Genomic DNA, 22,231 nt, shown 5'->3' with positions numbered 1-22,231 from the left:
GCAATGGGAACAAATACTGAGTACAGGGCCCCTGGTTTCAGTTTCAGCAGCCCAAAGATTGTCGCATTTATTTATCCTTCACAGGGTATATCGGACTCCAGTACAATTGCAGTTGGGGTAGGCGTGATACACCCATATGTCCCAAATGTCAGGCACACCCGGGAGACCTCATCCACATGCTGTGGAGGTGCCCCAAGTTGGTGAGATACTGGAACGCTGTGGTTAAGGTCATTAACTCTGTCTATCAGGTCCAGCTGCCGGTAGGCCCACTGGTGTGCTTGCTGGGTGGCGTGGACGAGGACCTGTTCCAGCCTCCTGTGTACACTGCCTTGCTTAGACTACTGTATTTGGCACGAAAGCTTATAGCGAGATATTGGTTGTCGGCCCGAGTGCCGTCGAGCCGGCAGTGGATACAGGAGGTCAATAGGATCCTTATAAGGGAGAAGAACACGTACTTGCACAGAAAAGCATCACGAAAATTTGACAACATATGGCAGGGGTGGCTGAGTTCCCCGGAAGTGGCCCCCCCACAACTGGTACTTGACAGATTACTACTTGGTTGAGGACCGGGTTGGGCGCAATGGAGAGATGGGATCATCTCTCTATACTAATGGTCGAGGAGTTCACGGGATGTATGGTCTACTATATGCGATACCTTTGGCAACAGGCTGGGGTGGTTTCCCCACCCCTTATTGTTTTAGTTTTTATTTTCTTTATTTTTTCCCTGTTCTTTTTGTTTTATTTTTATTATCACTCACCGCCTTATATTTCTTTGGTGCTCAATGTGCTTCATAGCAGTGTGCCAGAAATTTGGAGGAATTGCTTTAGAGATGCCATTGTGAATATGTACTGCTTCTTGGTTCTATGTTTTACCAACTCTGTACCCTGAATGGCCTTGTTTCCTTTTTGTCGTCAATTAATGCTGTTCATTCCTGGTATTCTGTACTGCTACTGTGTTCCTTTTTCAAAAGAAAGAATAAATAAACACTTTTCTGATTTAAAAAGAAACAGACTTCATGGGGGTGGCCTGAGGGCCCGATGTCCTCTAGTGTGCTCTGTGCCCACTGCCGGACACTGTGGAGCTCGATTGGCATTTTTCCATTGAACACCAGAATTGGCAGGTCCGCCACTGGTGCCCCATGCTTTTCACAGATGACCCTGAGCATATGTGACAGACGTGAAAGGGTCTGGAGAAGCTTTATGCTGCCTGCAACATCATTCAGCATGACCAGTTTGGTTTTGGGTCAGTGATGGTCTGGGAGGCATATGCATGGAGGGACGCACAGACCTCTACAGGCTACACAATGGCACCCTGACTGCCATTAGGTATCAGGATAAAAATCCTTGGACCCATTTTCAGACCCTAAGCTGGTGCAGTGGGTCCTGGGTTCCTCCTGGTGCATGACAATGCCCGGCCTCATGTGGCGAGAGCATGCAGCCAGTTCCTGGAGGATGAAGAAATTGATACTATTGAATGGCCCCCACGTTTACCTGCCCTAAATCCAAAAGAACACCTCTGGGACATTATGTTTCGGTCCATCCGGTGCTGCCAGGTTGCACCTCAGTCTGTTCAGGAGCTCAGTGATGCTCTGGTCCAGATCTGGGAGGAAATACCCCAGGACACCATCCGTCGTCTCATTAGGAGCATGCCCTGATGTCGTCAGGCATGCATACAAGCACTTGGGGGCCATACAAACTACTGAGGAAACTTGTGAGTTGTCGCAATGAAAATTTCAGCAAAATGGACTAGCTTGCTGCATAATTTTTTCACTTTGATTTTCGGGTGGGGGGGCTTTGAATTCAGCCCTCCTGTAGGTGGATAATTTTAATTTCCATCAAATGATGTGCCATCCTTTCATTCCCAACACATTACCCAGTCCATATCAGTATAGATATCCAGCATGAAATTTTTGCCCGTTGAGATCCGATATGTTTTCCAAGTGTTCCTTTAATTTTTTGCAGTACCCAATAGTTTACACGATACCTAGGTCATGAATTGAAGCCATCTTGACCAGGTAGCATCAAAACTTACTCATGGAATTCCTTAGGGAGTATGTACGTTTTTCAGAAAGAATAATCCTATTGAGATCTAAAAACCATTTAGATACGGTTGGTGGATAGGGAGAGGTCCACTTAAGAGCAATCTGTCTACGGGCAACAAAAAGTGCGCGTCTTGTATTGTTACCAATAGAGGCGGTATAAAATAGATGCATTGCAGTATCCCAATAGACATACAAGTGGTTCAACCGGAATATTAGTATCCAATAGCCCGTTTAGGGTACCCATCACCTCCGCCCAGTATCTTTGAAGTTTCGGACAACGCCACAAAAGGATGTATTAGCGTACCTGTATTACCACATTTAGCACAGGCTGGCTCGGATTTTAATCCAAATGCATACAGAAATTGGGGAGTTCTACAGACTCTATTGAGAATAAAGCTCTGTGTCAGTCTGTGTGATGGAGAAAGGGACACCCGGGACGAGGGTCGAAGAATATCATCCCAGAACTCCTCTGGGATAGAACTGATATCTTTTTCCCAGCCAGCCCTAGAGCGAATGGGAAAGTTCAGTAAAAACCTATCTAACAATACCCTATATGTAGCAGAGGTGAGACCTTTAGTTGACCCTGCCTGTACCATCTTATCAAGAACAAAGGATAGGGGGTAGGGGGGATATCCTAGCAGAAGAGAATGGGGCATGTAAAGCATGTCTTAGTTGGAGGAATTGATCGAACCAACTAGATTATAAAGAGAACTCTCCCCTTAGATCTTCAAAAAGGATTTAAGTATACCGGCTTCCTATTACCGAGCTAGAAGTTGTTATTCCTAATTTCCCCCATCTCTGAAAGCCTCTAAGGGCCAAAATTTGAGGAAGTCTGTAATTTTTCCCATATGGGGGTGTATCTAGTAGGATAGGAGACACCCAGTACTTTTTTTAAATGTATCCCATATTTTACATATTAACATGCAAGTAGGCATATCGGCAAGAGAGACACCCCCTCTTGCACCATCTAGGGCAGTGGTCATCAACCCTGTCCTGCAGGGCCCACTAACAGGCCAGGTTTTATGTATTACCTTGAGGAGATGCAGTCTAGAATACTGCAATCACTGAGGAGCAAATGATATCAGCTGTGATGTATTTCAGTTATCTTGCAAACCTGGCCTGTTAGTGGGCCCTGCAGGACAGGGTTGATGACCACTGATCTAGGGCACAGAGTGTTAACCGACCTTAAATGCAAGGAAAAATAATCATTGAGCAGGAAGTGTCTGCTCAGACTCCCATCCAGCAAAGTGCTGTAGTTGCAATGCAAAGAAGTATAACCTTGGATTAGGTTTTGTCCCGCCATAATATGGTATTAATCTTAATAAAGGTCCATATGGGTATCCAAATCGGGGCATTGTGTAAAAAAATAAAGACGCAGAGACATCCATATCATCTTAATTAGATTAATACGGCCTATTAACGATAAGGGGAGCTTATTCCAGGTTTTACTTTGATTCTGGAATGTAGAAAGTAATGGAAGTACATTAGCCACAATATAGGACTGTGGGGAGTCAGACAGTTATACCCAAATATTTCATAGAAGAAATAACCTTCAGATGAGAAAGTGTACATGGCAATACATCTGGAAAGGGATCCAGAGGCATTAGCATGGGAGGAGGAAGAAGAAGAAGAAAGAAGAAATAAAGAAGAAAGAAGTTAAAAATAGCTTTTATAGAAGTAGTAGTTGCTGCCCCTTTACCCTCCTTGCTTTTTAGACATGACAGGCAGAGGGAGGAGAAACCAGGAAAAGTGAAAATGTCACACCAGCAGATTGTCGCAAATTGTCACTCTCCCAAAGGTTTAGGGGGTTAGAGTAATCTTTGCGATTTAGGGGTTAGGGCAGTCTCTGCGGTTTTTCTTCAGATTCAGAAACAAAAAGCATCCAGTACCCCCAGACAGCAACCACATCAGCCTCAGCCAAGAGGAGGGGGGGGGGGGCAGGAGGTGCAGAGAGACAGGAGGCACGAGAGAGACGATCAACCAACCAGCAAAACAGGAGATTTTAACTCAAAATGGCAGCAGGAATCACAAACCTCTCTAGTGCAGCATGACCCAAGAAGGATGAATCCTCAAGCACAGGGATCCACAAGGATGGGAAGGCAGGAACTGGCAGCCCACAGCCCCGTCAGGTACAGGGTATCAGCTCAGCCCAGTCAGCAAGAAAGGACACTGCTCAGTCACGAATATCAACCCTCAATATGCCTCTGTCAATATCCAAGATTCATTTAGCAAGAAGATAGTCACCGCTCCAATTAGGTATGTGGATGAATCCGTATCCTCTCAGAGAAACCCAGGTGCCGGCAATGCACAAAGCAATTGTAGAAAGAAATGTTTGGACAGCCGCACTCTGGAAAAAGCTTCTCGGTTGCCTTTTATTGGTAAAAGTATTCAAACACCACACATCACAGCAAAGAGAGGCATACAGCTGACGTTTCGCACTACAATCAGTGCTTACTCATAGCTCCATGTAGCAGTATAACACGAGGCATGGGACACAGAGGATGGAGCATTAGCTAGCATCAGTCAGCTTGGATGAGAATGAATCAGCCAGGCTTCGGAGCGTAATCAGTTGTGAGCACTCTCAGCTGCTCACATCACAGCCTTTCCTCCTATTTTAACTTTCATTTAAAGTGACTTTAGCCATTCCAGTTGCCCACCACACTGTGCTTCAATTGCCTACATGTTTTGAGTTATAATGGTTTGTCTAGAAGTATATTTTTAGGTTACATCCACATTTTACTTGGACTGTATGTATAATAAAAATGGCATTCTAGCATAAAGTCAGACTGGTAGGTTCTCAAGAATGAATTTGAGCCACTAAATGCCAGAGAGCCTAGAAGTACCAAGATCATGGATGCTGCTCAGTAATGAAATTTAGAAATTTAAAAGCTCTAAAAGGAATATTTGCATGCAGGCAAAACACTCCCCAAAACCATGATTGTTAACACTTTAATCTACTTACCTTCCACCACAAACATATTTCTTGATTATCAATATGGCTGCAGCAACAGCAACCAACAGAACCACAGCTACAGATAAAATTACAGGAATAGAGCTTGTTGTATTTTCCTGGATAAACAGAGAAAAATAATTAGCTAAATACAGCGAGTAAAACGCTTGGATATATTTTTTAGCAATAATCATTTCGACCTTCATGATCAGACTTAAAGTGGTTGTACTTTGAATAGACAAGCTCTCCACTCATCTACCTCCAAGCTCCCACCCGAGACAAACTTTCAGCTGCTGTCATCTTGTGTGTCAGAGATCTTGTCAAAAGTGACTCAGCTGATAACAGAGGAACATAACAGTAGAAAAAAAAAATGGCACTTAGGAGAGAGATGAACACTACAGATAGAGGTGCCTAGGTCAAATTTCATGAATGGGATTTACAACCACTTTAATTTAGCATTCTTGTCTACAAGCTGATTGAATGGGCACAACTTGTGACAGTGCATATATTTTTCCAATCACAGTCAGGGATTGCAAAGTAGGATTTTTTGAGGATAGCAATATCAGAACTACCACTGATAATATTTAAACTGTATGGCTTTTATTCTAATCCAAGCTTCACTATGGAGTAGGTCACTGATCTGGGAGATAAAACGGTCACCAGTTCACAAAACATATTCTAGGATAGACAATTTGTGCATCACTCTAATCCAGGCACCATTGATAGCATCTCATACTCATACCATGCATTGATATCTACCATAATAAACCTTTCTCCACAATTAGCAAAAACCATGGATGTCTCTTTCAGGATAATTTTGTCAATGCAGATAAACATAAAGAGCTGGACAATTACTTCAAAAGAGAATTATGCCCCCAGTCCGCTTATGCTATGGGAAGCCCATTCAGCCGGTTCAGCAGGGTTCCATCGATTGACTTGCGTACAACCAACCTGTTGGGTTTTTTCCAAATGATCAGTGCCGCTGGCTATAGCCAGCAACACTGATCATTGTATTCTGCTGGCAGGGAAGGCTCTCTATCGACAAAATACAAAGCACTGCGGGAGAGATTCCCTCATCTACCTCAAATGTGTGGAAGAGGAAAATCTGATATTTTTTCTTCATCAATGATTAATGTATGGCTTTACTGCTTACCACAATTTGTAAAACCAAACAGACCCTCACTGACCAAACAGAACAAGATTAACTTGTATTTGCAAATAAATGTGAACACTCCATGGCCCCAAAAGAAAAATACCTACATTTCACAAATCACCAGAATTGGCAAATTAACCAATATCACAATATATATGATAACTTCTACAATTCTAATAAAAACATTGCAATTTGCCATAAACCCATTACAGTTCGCTGTGATCTTGGGGGTTGTTTAGCTCCGTGGTTATAGCATTGTAAAAAAAGTCATGCCCATCCAAACTGTGGTTTTAGGGCTTGCCAACCCACTTATATTTAAAAATAAAGCCAAATCATTACATAAGGATATCCCACACAGGGGTCTTCACCATCAAAACAAACAAGTTAAAAATAATACTGGCAGGAACACGCATCTGTCTCCAAAAATGAAGCCCCGAGCTTTGTCCTAGCCTATCATTACAAAGGCTGTACACTGGGTTAGAGATTTCTTCCCTTCGTAAGCATCTTGAAATCCCCACTTGATGTGGAGATCAGGGCAGTAGATGGGTGTACTTGGGTTTCACTGGTTTCTGCCGGTTCTGTGCTGATGGCACCGCTGGACATCTCCCAATGTTGAAGGGAGGTAACATGCATTACATTTTCTTGGCCAACTACTGCATCTATGGTTCTCAACACTGCCGTTTTTTTGTACTTCTTCAAAAGACCCTGAACACCACATCTGGAAACCCCAGTCTGCTTTATAATCTTTGATATGGAGAGAACTTGCTGATGCAGTATAACTACTTTGTGGCCTGATATAATGACTATGGGAAATACAGCTGCCCCTCACCCTCCCTCACACCACCCAGCCCTCGAGGTGTTGATTTACTGCAAGTTTCTTGCTGGGATCCCTCATTACCCACATTTTCCTGCTCCACCGTTTCACACTTTGACTTTCAATCTGAAAAAACTTCCAAAGCTTAAGCTTATTGTGTTAAATGCCAATTTAACCACTTCCCGACCAGCCGCCACAGTTTTACTGCGGCAGCATGGCACAAGTGGGCAAATCAACGTTATGTTACGACAGCCACGATGATCAGATTAGTTTTAGAACCAATCAGTCTCCAGGCCAATGATTTCTGGCCTGGACCTGATCGGTCCTGACGAATGAAATCCTTCCCCTGGAAGTGATGTTATCTCTCCTTGTGGTGTCTTTTCATTCCATAGTGAGGACATCAAACTGAGTTGCACTGAACTGAGTTGCACCAACACTACACCAACACTAGTACACATAGGTACATATGTCACCCCCCCCCAGTTAACCCCTTAATCCCTCGTCACTGTGTCACCCAGTGCAGTGTTCATATTTTTCTTTCATCACTGTACTGGTGTCATTAGTGACACTAATAAGCGTTAGGTCAAGGGACCCCCCCCCCAAAATAAAGGTTTAACCCATTGATCACCCCATCACCATACTAGTGTCACGTCAAGGCACCCGCTGTATTTTACCTAAATTAAGGTATAACCCTCAGTTAGCGTCAGTTTGGATCTGTCACTCTAGGCAGCGTCAGATTAGTGCAAGTAATGCCAACACAAATGCACGCACCATACACCTCCCTTAGTAGTATAGTGTCTGAACGGATCAATATCTAATCTATACTAGCGTCCCCAGTAGTTTAGGGTTCCCAAAAAAGCAGCGATAGCGGGATCAGCCCAGATACCTGCTAGCACCTGCACTTAGCCCCTCTCCGCCCAGCCAAGTGCAGTATCGATCGATCACTGTCACTTACAATACACTAAACACATAGGGCCAGATTCACGATGGACTTACGACGGCGTATCGCCACGTACGCCGTCGTAAGCCTGAATCCGAGCCGTCGTATCTATGCGCCTGATTCATAGAATCAGTTACGCATAAATTTGGGCAAGATACGAGCGGCGTAAGTCTCCTACGCCGTCGTATCTTGGGGTGCATATTTACACTGGCCGCTAGGTGGCGCTTCCGTTGATTTTTCCCGCATCGAATATGTAAATTAGGTAGATATGCCGATTCACAAACGTACTTGCGCCCGCTATGCAGTTTACGTTAGGCTTACGTCCGGCGTAAAGTTACCCCTGCTATATGAGGCGCAGCCAATGCAAAGTGGACGTCGGCACAAGCGTATCTTCTTACGTCGTTTACGCAAGTCGTACGTGAATGGGGCTGTGCGTAGGTTACGTTCACGTCACAGGCATGGAGCCGGCGTAACGTAGGAAAAAAAATTCGACGTGATACTGAGCATGCGCGCGCATGCGCCGTTCTTTAAGCGCGTCATTTACGAGGGGGCACAATTGATTTACATACAACACGCCCACCTCTTCCACATTTGAATTAGGCGGGCTTACGACGGCCAACTTACGCTACGCCGCCGCAACTGCTTTGTGAATACTGCACTTGCCCGTCTTAAGTTGCGGAGGCGTAGCGTAAATAGGATACGCTACGCTGGAACAAAGATACGCGCTCCTACGTGAATCTGGCCCATAACTGCAGTATTCACAGAGTCAGGCCTGATCCCTGCAAACACTAACAGTTTTTTTTGTAGCGTTGGAATCAGTCGCCGACAGTCAGGAGCTCCTTTTCCTGCGAGTCTCACTAGTGTACCAGTAAATTTAAAGGCCAAAATGTCAACTCGAAGGTACACTAATGAAGAGGCCTACACATTTCTGAGCATAACAGATAGTGAAGAGGAAGTAACCCATCTATCAGATTCAGGCTCAGAATACAAACTCGTAGACAACAGCGGCACCCTAGATGACTCCGACGACGGAGAAGTGGGCCCTGCCAAGGTCAGGCATACCCCACACCGTTCTTCTGCTGTTGAGGCGCAAGAACCGCAGGGCTCTCATATGGAGCAGAGAGCCAGTACTAGTGCCGCTCATCCTTCTGGTGAACTGGCAAGCACCAGCGGCCTAGTACAACTTGGTGGTAGACAAACCAGCGCTGCAGTATCACTTGGTGACGTGGTGCGTCCCATTAGTGCAGTTCAAACTGGTGTGGTTTCTAGCACAACTAGTGTCCACTGCCACCAAGAAAACAAAGACAGGCTCGTCAAGCCCATAGTGCCCTTCCTGCTGCATTTGCCAATCCGAATTGGGCCACTGGCCAACCCGGAATTCAGATGGAAACAGTTGATTTTATGTTACTTGATTTTTCACAGAAGATCTCTATAGATCTATTGTGGACCAAAGCAATTTAAAAAAAAAAGTAAAAAAAATATAAAAATATAAAAGTGTCTGTATACTTATTCCAATTGACTCTGCTGAATGCTTATGTGCTATACAAAGCTTCAGGACAAACTGTATCCTTCCTTAAATTCCAGGAAGAGATAATTACAGCCCTTCTGTTTCCAGACTGTGATGTGGCCCAACTTCCCAATCCAAATGCAGAAAGGCAGCTGCATGGGAGGCATTTTCCGCATGTCCTACCTGGTACCCCTACCTAAAGAAGTTGTGTCTGTAGAAAGCACAGCTATAGGCGTGACACCTGCTTTTATTGTCCCTCATGTCCTGACCAACCCGGTCTTTGCATTGGTGACTGTTTCAAACGCTACCACACACTAGTGGAGCATTAGCGTAGGGTACAGCACTACACAGTCCTATGCACACTTACACAGGGTCTTGAAAGATGAGATGGCCATCACATTTTGAGAGACCCTAATCTGGAACGTTTACAGTTTTATATAAAAGTGCAAATAAAAATAAATAAAAAAAAGCGCTAAAAATAGTTGTGGTTTTATTTCTCCGCTCTCTATTGTTCATGTATTTTAGAACTGTCACATTTTAGTTTTACTGGGCCAGATTCTTGTATATTCCGCGGCGGCGTAGCGCAAGCCCTTTACACTACGCCGCCGCAAATTACTGGAGCAAGTGCCGTATTCTCCAAGCACTTGCTCCGTAATGTGCGGCGGCGTAGTGTAAATGGCCCGGCGTAAGGCCGCGTAATTCAAAGGGGGCGGCTTGTATTTAAATTAAGCGCGCCCCTGCGACGATCGAACTGCGCATGCGCCAGGCATAAAAATAGCCCAGTGCGCATGCTCCAGCTCACGACGGAAAACGTCAATGATGCCGACGTGAGCGTCATTGACGTAAAGTCCTATTCGCGAACGACTTACGAAAACGACGTAAACAACTGAAAAAGCCGACGCTGACCCGACGCCATACTTAACATGGCATACGACGGACCTTCGTAAACTTGCCCCTCATATAGCAGGGGCAAGTTTACGCTTACGGAAACGTCGTAAAATCACTGCGTACGTTCGGGAATCTCGCGTAACTAGCCAATTTGCATAGATGACGGGGAAAACGACGATGCGACACCTAGCGGCGGGAAAAAAAATGCATTTAAGATCTGACAGCGTAAGAGCCTTACGCCTGTCAGATCTAATGGGTATCTATGTGTAACCGATTCTAAGAATCAGTCGCATAGATACCCTGGGCCAGATTAGGACTTACGACGTAAGCCTTTTAAGAATCTGGCCCACTATGTTTTATTGTATTTGCTTTGCAGGAATGGCATGTCTTACTGTTATACTACTTTGTATTATTGGTAACCTCCCTGGCGGTATGATTCTTTCTGGAATTACGTACCAAAAGCGGTACAATTATTTTGCAAGGAAATTTGGCATTTTATACTGTAGGCCTGTAATTTTTAGAAAGAACTCACTTAAATCTGACCAAGCAAGAGTCTTGTAGGCATCCCGGGTATGATTTTTTTTTTTTAAACAAAATTATAAATTATAATATAATAAATAATTATAAATAATTATAACAAATAATAATATAATTATAATAAAAATTATTCAATAATGTAATCAACTCAAAATCACTGAAATTTGCTCAGTTGCAGAATTGTCGCTGTCATTTTTTTTTTTATGACGAATTTCCCCAAAAATCGCTATCGCACATTTCTGCAAGTGATTATAATTTATTATCGCTGTTTTCTAGCTGATCTAAAACCATTTTTGACATAAAGGGACACTTTTGGACAATCTACAGTTTTTAGGCAGAAAGAACATTTTTTATTATATAAAAGTGCATGTAGGACACTGGGCAGACCACTAGGGACAAGGGGGGGGGGTGTGTATTTTTTACATACAGTACTGTAATCTATAAGATTACAGTATACTGTATGTAAAGTGTTTGTTTACTTTTTTGAATTTGGCGCCGTTCTCCGTCCCCGTGCGTCGTAACGTCGCAGGGAACGGAGATCGGCGGCACAGGAGGACACTGTGAATCGAGCGAGGAGGTCCCGCTCGCTCACACAGCGGGGTGGCATCGCTGGATCCAGGGACAAGGTAAGTAACTTGCCTGTGGATCCAGCGAGAAGGTAAGCCGCGCCGCTGCACACTCTGCACGTCCACCCCGAGCGTGACTCGGGGATACCGATCCTAACATTGGAAACCTACCCCGAGTCACGCTCGGGTTTACCGCCAAGGGGGTTAACCATCATTTGCTTAGCATGTACGCCAGCGGTGCCCAACCTTTTGAAGCGCAAGGGCCACAATCAGCGGAGGGGGTGGATGGCAGGTCCATGTCCGCTCGGCATATGCAGAGTGGACACGGAGGCAGCCGGATCGGATTGCAGGCAAGACACAAGAATGGAGGGTCCAATTGGGTTGGACTGACCGTGTGAAAGGGGCCCATGGCTGCTTTCACACTGATGCGCTGTGGTTTACCCACACCGTGGGGGCAACGCAGTGTACCTTTGGCATTTCTGCACTTTGCAATCTACATCTATTATATTCTGCAGGTTTGGTGCACTTTCAGAACGCTCACTAAACTTGCAGGTAATAACAGAAGTCTATGGCTCAGTGCAGGTAACCCGCATTTGCGCTGCTCTGCATCTGGCGATTAGTATGAAAGCAGCCCAGTAACCACTGCAGAACAGTTATGCCCATATATACACTGATTTTAGTAATAAACTGACCTTTAATAACAGTACTATATTCCATCCCAGAGCAGGAGGTCGCAGGCCACATCAGAGGGCTCCGCGGGCCACTGGTTGGGCACCCCTGATGTACGCCATTCAGCTGCAGCACCGATTTATTTATCTTGACAGCAACAGCACTCACGATACGCAAATCAGCGACTCCAGCACTGTAGGAGGTGATTTCACCACCAGTTAAAAAATAATAATAAGGGGGGCGTGGCCAAGAGCGGCATGTGAGCGGACGTGTCTCACAGAGCTCCCTGACAACACACTGCAGTGATCCTTCTCCCGGCCGAAATATTGCTAGTTTTTGGCACCGGACATCTCCCAGCTGACCTACGGCACCCGCTGAACGTCCCGATCCGCTCATCCGCCCGATCACCGGCATGATGACCCGCAAGCAGTTGAAAGGTGATGAGCTCACCGACCTGCAAAATGGCGCCGCGGCAGCATGGAAGTCTCGAGGAGACAAGAGGGACGCTGGTAAGATCCCCCCCAAGACACCTAAAGCCCATGGAAGGGAGGCCCCTAAGGATATGGTGTATTATGCGCAAAAAATGAATAATATGGCAGATCACCCCTCGGACGAGGAGCTGGACGCCACGCCAGACATTTTTCATGCACTGACACACGGGCCCTCATCTGCCCAGGCCTCCCAGCAGGCCCCAGCCCAGAATACATCAGATGCGGATGCAGATGGGGGAAGAGGAGGATGAGGGCGCTGAACAACCCACGTTGGCCCAAATACTGAAAGCAGTGAACAAATGCACAGCTTCAGTGCAAACCCTGCAACATCACTTTGGGGGTTTGAAGGAGGAGGTGGGACTGATCCGCCATGACTTTCAAAAAATTAGAGAGCGCACCACGGCGGTGGAAAGTCGTGTTAGTGAGGTGGAGGACAGAGTGGCCCCCCTGATTAGAGAGTTGCAGGTTACGGCCAGGATTGTGACGGCTAACGAGAACCGTAATGAAGACATCGAGAACCGTCTGAGGAGGAGCAATGTGCGCATAGTGGGCCTCCCAGAAAAAACGGAGGGCCGGGACCCCACCGCATTTGTGGAGACCTGGCTGCAAGAGGTCTTTGGCAAAGACGCATTTACGCCCTTTTATTCAGTGGAGAGGGCGCACAGAGTACCACCTAGACCTCTCCCTCCTGGCAACCCGCCCCGCACCATGCTGGCCAAACTCCTTAACTTTAAGGACAAGGAAATTATTCTGAGATTGGCTAGGGAACGGCGCAACATTCAATTTAATGGTGTGAGGGTGTCTTTCTACCCCGACTTCTCTGCGGACGTGCAGAGACGCAGGGCCAAATTTGGAGAAGTGAAGAGAAGATTGCAACGCCTGCGTGCTAACTACGCTATGCTGTATCCTGCCAAGCTCCGAATTATTGCAGGCGGTAGAGCCCAGTTCTTCGAATCTGCGACAGAGGCCTCATCGTGGCTCGACATGAATGAACACCTGCTTCGCCAAGCGGATGAACCAGCGGCGGATGCGGACTGACTCACCCTGAAATGCTGGACTGCAGAGTTCGACGGTAAGCCGACTTACCCTCCTGTTTTTGTTTGATACCCACCGGGCAACTGTTTTTCAGTTATATTCATGCGGTCGCGAGACCGGGAGAACAATATATGCAGATTTTTTCCCACTCAGGAACTGAGCGAACTGTTTACCTTACGAATTTTTTGTTTTTCCCTTGAATTTGAACTTCTGGTTCTACATGCGACTTGGTCCAAATGCGGAGCGCCCGCTGAGGCGCAAGGTTGGAACCACAGATTGCCGGTTGCGTCTGTGGTGCGACATGGGCACAAGTTTTGCTCAGCGGCTGAACGCTGCACAGTTAATTGTTGATTTTTTTCTGGTGCTGCTGACTTCTTATTTTTTATTTTTTGGATGCTGCTAGATATGTCTCACACATAGAAGAACTGCTGTCTCACACTCACGTACCCTGCTATGGCTTTGTGGTGGGCGGGGGGGTATGTTCTATTATTCGATACTGGGACTTGGTGGTGTGTATGAAGCTGCCGACTTATGTTGTGCTTTTTTGTCTCTCTACTGGCTTTGCCTCTATTTTTGAAACACAGGTATACTGCATTCTCTTCCTTAATACTGCTATTTATGGTGTGGTTACTGGACAGGCTGTGGAATAATTATGACAGCTGCTCTGGCGGGTGGAGGGTTAATATGACATGTGATGCCAATATACTTGTGAAATGATGACGGGAATGGCTATAATTTCGTGGAATGTCAGAGGTATGAGTGACCCACTTAAACGGACCATGGTGTCTACCTCCCTTAGGAAGCATTTCCCGGCTATATGTGTCCTACAAGAGACACATCTGACCCCTGACACTAGATCCTGGCTGGGATTTGCATGGGCAGGTTGGGCCTATCACTCCACTCACACCTCCTATTCAAGGGGTGTGAGTGTACTGATACATAGGTCCGTGGACTTTCAGTGTTTGGACTCACAAGTGGATCAGGAGGGGAGATATGTATTTTTACTCTGCAGGATCTCCCAACTGACGCTCATTCTGGCGGCAGTGTATGTTCCCCCCCCCGTTCAGTCCTCAGATATTGCGTACCCTCCTGGCCTTTCAGCTGTCCAATCCTGGGATCCCATTGGTGGTAGTAGGGGATTTTAACGGGATTATGAACCCGTACTTGGATAGACAACCCGCTCCGGGGGGACCCCTGGGGATGATGAGGCCAGCGTTGGCTAAGTTCATGGAGGAGGTAGGTTGGGTAGACCCTTGGAGGAGGAAAAATCCCCTTGAGAAGCAATTTTCTTGCTTCTCCAAGACGCATATGTCTCTGTCCAGAATTGACCCGTGTCTGTGCTCGACCTCGGCGACTCAGTTTGTTGAGAACATACAGTATCTTCCCCGGAGTGTCTCGGATCATTCTCCTGTCCTACTCTCACTGAGGGTCAGGCCTTCTACGACTCTTCCTAGAGCACCGTGGAAGCTTAATGCATTCTGGCTCAACCTTTTCCCCTCTCATGAAAAAATAGAGAAGGATATTGTGGCCTACTGGCGGAGTCACGCAGATTATCCTGGAACAGACACTGCTTGGGACGCTTTTAAAGCCTTTCTGAGGGGTATTTTTATTGCAGAGGTGAACGCCATTAAACGTAACACCACTGAGCAGAGGGAACAGGTAGCACAGATGGTAAAGCGACTGGAGGCAGAGTACATAGCCAATTCTGGGGAGGGCTCTTGGGAGGCATGGATAGCGGCTCAGGATGCACTGACCAGACTAGACACATCAAAGGCAGACAGGAAGCGCTTCTTCTCCAAAATGGCTTTCTATGAGGAGGGGGAGCAGACGGGCAAACTATTAGCCAAGATAGTACAGTCACAACAGACGTCCCCGACTATCGGAGCCCTTAGGACAGAGGGAGGTAACCTGGTAAACACCCCCGACCTGGTGATGAGGGAACTTGTCACATTTTATGCCAGTCTATATGAATCAAAACAAACACATACTGAAGAGGAGACTCTGGACTTTCTGCAGGGGATAGTGCTACCGTGTTTAACGGAGTCCCAGGCAGAATCCCTTGAGACCCCCATCACCATTGAGGAAATGACGGAGGCTGCCAATTCTTTCCCCAACTCGAAGGCCCCAGGAGATGACGGTATACCGATTGAGGTGTATAAACAATATGGGAATGTCGTGCTTCCGAAGCTGCTTCATACCCTGAATGCAGCCAGGGAGGCACGGCGTCTTCTGGACTCAATGAGACAGGCAAGCATAGTGTTACTACTTAAACCAGGAAAGGACCCACTAGACCCAGGCTCCTACAGACCAATCTCGCTTTTACAAACTGACATTAAAATCCTAGCAAAAATCTTAGCCATAAGGTTGAATAAGGTAATCACGTCGATCATCCACACTGACCAATCAGGGTTTATACCCGAACGTTCTACAGCCATCAACCTCAGGAGGCTGTTCATAAACATGCAATCGACGGCGGATAATGGGGGGGATAGAGCGCTGCTTTCCCTGGATGCCCACAAAGCATTCGACAGTATTGAGTGGCAGTATCTGTGGGTGACATTATCCAGATTTGGGTTTGGGCCGGTGTTTCAGTCATGGGTGTGGCTCCTGTACGACTCCCCCTTGGCGGTTATTAGGGAGGAGGGTAGAGTATCTTCTCCCTTCCCGCTACATAGGGGGACCAGGCAGGGGTGCCCCCTCTCACCCTTGCTGTTCGCGGTTGCCATAGAACCGTTGGCGGCTCTGGTGAGATCTAACCCCCCCAATTACGGGATTCTGGCACGGATCGACGCATGAAAAAATTATGCTTTACGCGGATGATACAACGTTGTTACTAGGCGATACGTCGGGCTCTCTCAGAGAAGCAATGTCGGTGATTCAAACATTCGGGTCTTTTTCTGGTCTATTGATAAATTGGACTAAGTCCGCAATTATGCTTCTGGACTCATCCGGCCCACAGGACCGTTCGCTACTAGACATCCCGGTGGCGACTAAATTTAAATATTTGGGAGTCTGGGTTACCCCTCAACCACTCGATTATATCACTTTAAATCTCACCCTCCTAGTGAGCAGGATTAGAGATAAAATTAAAATCTGGTCAAAATTGAAAATGTCCTTAGTAGGTAGAGTTAACCTTACAAAAATGGTGTTTATGCCTCAGTTGCTGTATATTTTACACAACACCCCCATGGTTGTCCCCCTCAGGGTCTTTCGAATTATTAATTCACTATTCCGAACATTTCTTTGGCTTAATAAGCCCCCCAGGATTAAGTTAGAACAGCTACAAAAACCGAAGGAGGCGGGAGGGCTGGCTCTCCCAAATCCTTGGTTGTACTACCTGGCAGCACAACTACAACATATAACCCGAGCTATGAGTAAGGGACAGGGGGACCCGGTGGTCGATATAGTAAACCGCATGACCGACGTGGACAACATAGTGACAGGTCTTGAGTCGCTGCAATGTGCCAAGTCCAATAAACTTTTCCCCACATATGCATTAATGCAGAAAATCTGGAATAAGGCCCGCCAGTTGCAGAACATAGAGGGGTTCACGGGTCACAGCCCAATCTGGAACAACCGATACTACGAGGAGTTGATGACTCTGTCGTGTGGTGAGCGTTGGAGGAGATACGGGGTTACACACTTGGTGCATATCTTTTCCGGGGGCCGTCTGCTTTCGTTTGCGGAGCTCCGGGAGAGGTATGACCTCCCTCAGACAATGCATTTCCACTACCTGCAGCTGAGGCATGCCATCAGGGCCCAGGCCGGAAACAACCCTTGGACATTGTCTCCTGCCCCGATCTTTCACTTCATGACTGGGATAACCAGCTTCAGAGGCTTTATCTCAAGCTTGTATGCCATGTTACTGACAGAATTCTTACCGGCCCTTCCTTCTAGGGTGGTGGACTCCTGGGAAAGGGATGTGGGTGAATTTGAGGAAGAACAGTGGGAAGAGGCGCTACTAGCCATACAGGGGGCTTCGCTCAATGTAGCACACCGTTTGTCACAACTATACATTGTTCTACGAGTACATTTTACCCCGGCCAGAATGCACAGAATGGGTCTGGTTGAGGATGACAGCTGTCCTAGATGTGCCAGGGACCATGGAGACCTCATCCATTTGATGTGGCGGTGTCCCAAGCTACATCTATATTGGACGGGGGTTCTCAAAACACTGAATGATGTATTTATGACTCAGATACCACAAAACCCCAAAGTATGTATCTTGGGGCTTGTAGAAGACCTTCCACTGGAGGATAACCCTAAAAAGGCTGTTGGTAGGGCCCTTTTCCAGGCCTGTAAACGTATCCTTAGACACTGGAAGGACACAGAACCCCCAAGGCTGGGAGAGTGGATAGCCCAGATGGGATTCACTCTTCGGGCTGAGAAATACATCTATCAGCACAGGAAACAGGGGGGTAGGTTTGAGTTGTTGTGGGCCCCGTGGTTAAATTCACCTTGATTAGCCCCGCTTGAGCTGGTGCTAGACCGGCTGCTCATATAAATGACTGGTGGTGAGAATTTAAGACCGGTTCAGGGGCACGCTATGAAAGGGGGAAGAGGTGGGGGCTAGGAGATAGTTCCTATGTGAACAATGGAGCGGATCCCAGAGTGTGAGAGCGCATTGATTTTCGTAAGTTATAATAATGCAAACTGTGATGGTTTAGTAGGAGAAGGTAGCATTCCAGAAATGTTGTGTCGTTTTGTCCTTTTTTTTTTTGTGTTATTATATCATTTTGCTGACTTGTTTGGATGTACAAAAAGTGGATATGTCATGTAATGGACATATTGTCTGTACTCTGTATGTCTGCCATATTTTTCAATAAACATCCTTTTTTGAGAAAAAAAAAAAAAAAAATAATAATAAAAAAAATGGTGCATGTATGCCCATCATATCACATCATAGAAGTGGGTGGATGAAGGGAGGTATTCTAATGGTGGGCATACCCACCGATCAATCTTTTTTTTCGTTGAGCCCACAGGCTGAATGGTTATACCAGAATGATGCCTGCAGGTTTAGGTATCATCTTGGCATCATTCTTTTCAGCCAGTGGTCGGCTTTCACGTAAAAGCAATCCTAGCAGCGAATTAGTCTCTAGACGGCTTTTACAAGCATTGGGAGGGAACGTCCCCCCACCATCTTCCATGGTTTTCTCTGGCTCTCCTGTCCTGCTTCCGCCAGCTAACCATAGAGCCGATTGGAGAGCAGAAGGGCTCCAATCATCTCTATGGCCTAAGGAACTGGAAGCTACGAGTATTTCATGACTTAGATTTCACTGGATATAAACAGCACCATTGGGAAATCATTTTATCACACCGATCTTGGTGTGGTCAGATGCTTTGGAGGGCAGAGGAGAGATCTAGGGTCTAATAGACCCCAATTTAAAATAAAAAATAATATTGCCGTTAGGCACGTTGAGTCCATGGATTTTTTTTTTAATTTTGTCGGGAAAATTACACTTTTTTTTTCAGTTGTCACTAAATTATATATTGTTCAAACATGGCATAGTTATATGTGGAATTACACCCCAAAATACATTCTGCTGCTTCTCCAGTATGAGGATACCACATGTGCGAGATATTGGGAGCCTAGCCGCGTGTACAGGACCACAAAAACCAAGCACCGCCTTCAGGCTTTCTAAAGGCGTAAAATTGTGAGTGTACTCCTCACTACCTATCACAGTTACAGAGGCCCTGAAATGTCCAGATAGCACAACCCCCCCCCAAATGACCCCAGGGCATGATGAGACTGACATCACGAGGGGTGGGGTCACCAGGTGACATCACCTGGGGACCACGCCCCATGCCTATATAAATCGTTGCGCCCGGTGCACACGGCATTGCAGCGGTCATGTCAACTTTGGAAGAAAAGAAGAGGGAAAAGACAGAGAAGACCGTGCCAACGCTAGTAAAAGAGCTGGAAGAAGATAGTGGAGGAGCCCGGCAGAAGGCAGCAGAGAGCGGGAGAAGGCACCAGAGAGCAAAGAGTCGGAAGAAGACCACCGAAGCTGCCTAATAAAATAACCTAAAAAATCTGTGTAGTGCGGTTTTTTTTTTTGGGAAGAGGCCCTTGTCCTCATCAACATGGGGACAAGGTGCTTTGGGATGGGGGGTCCGCAGGGCAGTGCAAGCGGCCTATGGTATGGCTCAGGAGGGGGGGCCGCTCGCTCGTCCCCACCCCCTTTCCTTTTATAAATTCTTTATTTTCTCTGCAGCATTAATATTATACAATAATATACATACGTGTATTAACATTTTCATTCTACTTATGCTACTACTATTCTCTTCAAAAATTACCAGCCAATACCACGTATTCACACAGTTGCATTATCTTAATCCCGACTGACCTGCGTGCTCGGATAAGGGTCTGGTATGGATCTTGGGGGGACCCCCACACCGTTTTTTCAGCGTAGGGGTTCCCCTTTAAATCCATACCTGACCCAAGGGTCTGGTATGCTCTTGAAGGGGGAACCCATGCCGTTTTTTTTTATTTAAAATTTGACGTGGAGTTCCTCTCAAGATTCATACCAAACACAATGCCTGGTATTGGCGGAGATCCAAGTCAGATCCCTGTTCATTGAAAATCGGTCGTATGTAGGCTTCAAGTCGCAGGGCAAAGTCGGAAACCAAAGTAGGACGGCTGTCTTGTCGCACCAGTGTGAACCCAGCCTCAAACTGGAGAGTGCAAAATATAGTGCAGCTGTGCATGGTAGCCAGCCAGCTTTTAACCTCAGCTTGTTTAATTAAACCTTGACCAAAAAAAAAAAAAAAAAGCGGATTGGTTTCTATGCAGAGCTGCACCAGATCTTGCACTTTAGTGAATCAACCCCGGTGAGTTGGTCAATGGATCAAAAGGAAAAAGGAGTAATCCCCATGAAGGTAGCTCTCAGACATTGGGCTTAGTATAGAGAAAGCAGGATTTGTTTTTGTCCGTCCCCCCCCCCCCCCCCTTAAAGATTTTTATCAGCAGGGTTTTTTTTTTCTTAAATGTGAAGATCATGTAAATAATGAGCCTTATGAAATATGAAACTGGCAGTGTTTATATATATTTTACCTGCATTTTTGCTGGCGCATCAACTGGACATTTCTTCTTCATGTCCATTTCTTGACGTGTGGGGTTAATGCCACCGCTGCACTTGTCTCCAGGGATCTTGCGGTATCTGATAAAAGCCAGATTTAGCTTGGTAAAATAATTTGAAGGAAATTAAACCATTTCATGAAATTGACACGATTTGAGTGTGACTTAATACACCAGAAAACAAAAAAGGCATAGACTGCATTTGAACAAAGGGCCAATCAATTAACTATGATTTAATCGCTTGCCGACCAGCCGCTGTCATTTTACTGCGGCAGGGCAGCTTGTTCCCACTGACTGTCGTAGCTGCAAGTCTGTTCCTTCCAGTGGGATAGCGGGCGCACGGGCGCTGCACAGCGGGGGTGCCGATGCTAATAACCGGCGGTTGCGATGACCGCTGGCCACGAGCGATCACAGGCACGAGAGGCAGAACAGGTACGTGCGTGCGTGTGTAAACACACACATCTTTGTTCTAAGAGAAGAGGGGATGCAGATCGAAGCATAGAAGCCCAGCTCCCAACCTCCAGCAGGGGGGAGAAAAACAAAAGGGGTCAATGAAAAGCTGTACACAAGGAGTATCTACCATTAAAAGCAGTGAGGCAGAAATGGTCAAAAAGCAGATCATTGAACCCAACAAACTTAGGGGACACGTGTTAAAGATGACCCACAAAATATCCCTAGCAGGTCACTTGGGAATCACCAGACAAAGACTATGCATAATTTTTTCTGGTATAAGATGTTTGTTACATCTTTGCAGGGTTGACAAAGCAGATGTTGCTCATAGGGCTCCAGTACAATTTTTATCTGCAATTAATGAATCTCCTGAGATAGTGGCAGTGGATCATTCAGCTACTAGCCATTGCTGGCAGTTTGGGAAAAGGACTATTGCACCAGGCACCCAGGGACTATGATGCTGCTCTTTGTCAAAAACAGACAAAATTGCTGATTCTCTGCTGAGGCAGTTTATGGGAGTGGAGTTCTCAATGAAATGTTTTCGTTTATTAAGGTGTGCAGTTTATTAAGGTGTGCAGTTTATTAAGGTGTGCAGTTTATTAAGGTGTGCAGTTTATTAAGGTGTGCAGTTTATTAAGGTGTGCAGTTTATTAAGGTGTGCAGTTTATTAAGGTGTGCAGTTTGTGTCCAACCTGATGCAGGCTCCCAGTAGGAAAGCTAGTCTTTACCATTCAGAAATTTGACATCCATTGAAAGGGATTTAACAGGGACCTTGAAACAAATGCGAAGGACTTTTGTGAAGTCACAGGAAAGGAACTGGGAACGACATTTGCCTAGACTCCTACAATATCTCTCTTGTAAGCCAACAGCAGGTGGCTGTTGGCTTACAAGAGAGATATTGTAGGAGTCTACAGTCTATTTGGAATTTGAACGACTATACAAAAGTTTAGTAAACTTTGAGATAATATGAGAGCCTTGAGAGGGCCAGATTGCTGGTTCCAAGGTCAGTGGTGAAATATGTACTGAGGATCTTGGACAAAATGGAGACACAATTTGGGATGGTATGGGAGATCATTACACAGATGAAGGCCAAGCAAAAATGCTGATAAGA

General features: G+C 46.0%; 1 protein-coding gene across 1 annotated transcript in view; it reads right to left on the bottom strand.

The window, feature by feature from the left end:
- Positions 1 to 22,231, bottom strand: part of SORT1 (sortilin 1) — a 132,457-nt gene that overhangs the window by 9,001 nt on the left and 101,225 nt on the right. The window contains exons 17-18 of the mRNA XM_040337651.1: positions 20,647 to 20,752; positions 5,005 to 5,111 (exon numbers count right to left, since the gene is read on the bottom strand). Coding sequence (XP_040193585.1) covers positions 5,005 to 5,111; positions 20,647 to 20,752 — 213 coding nt within the window. The remainder of the gene's footprint in view (positions 1 to 5,004; positions 5,112 to 20,646; positions 20,753 to 22,231) is intronic.

Source organism: Rana temporaria, chromosome 2 (genome assembly GCF_905171775.1).
Source record: "Rana temporaria chromosome 2, aRanTem1.1, whole genome shotgun sequence".
In the NCBI taxonomy this organism is placed as follows: Eukaryota; Metazoa; Chordata; class Amphibia; order Anura; family Ranidae; genus Rana; species Rana temporaria.
Note: the sequence above shows the minus strand (reverse complement) of the source record. Positions and strands in the feature narration are given on the sequence as shown.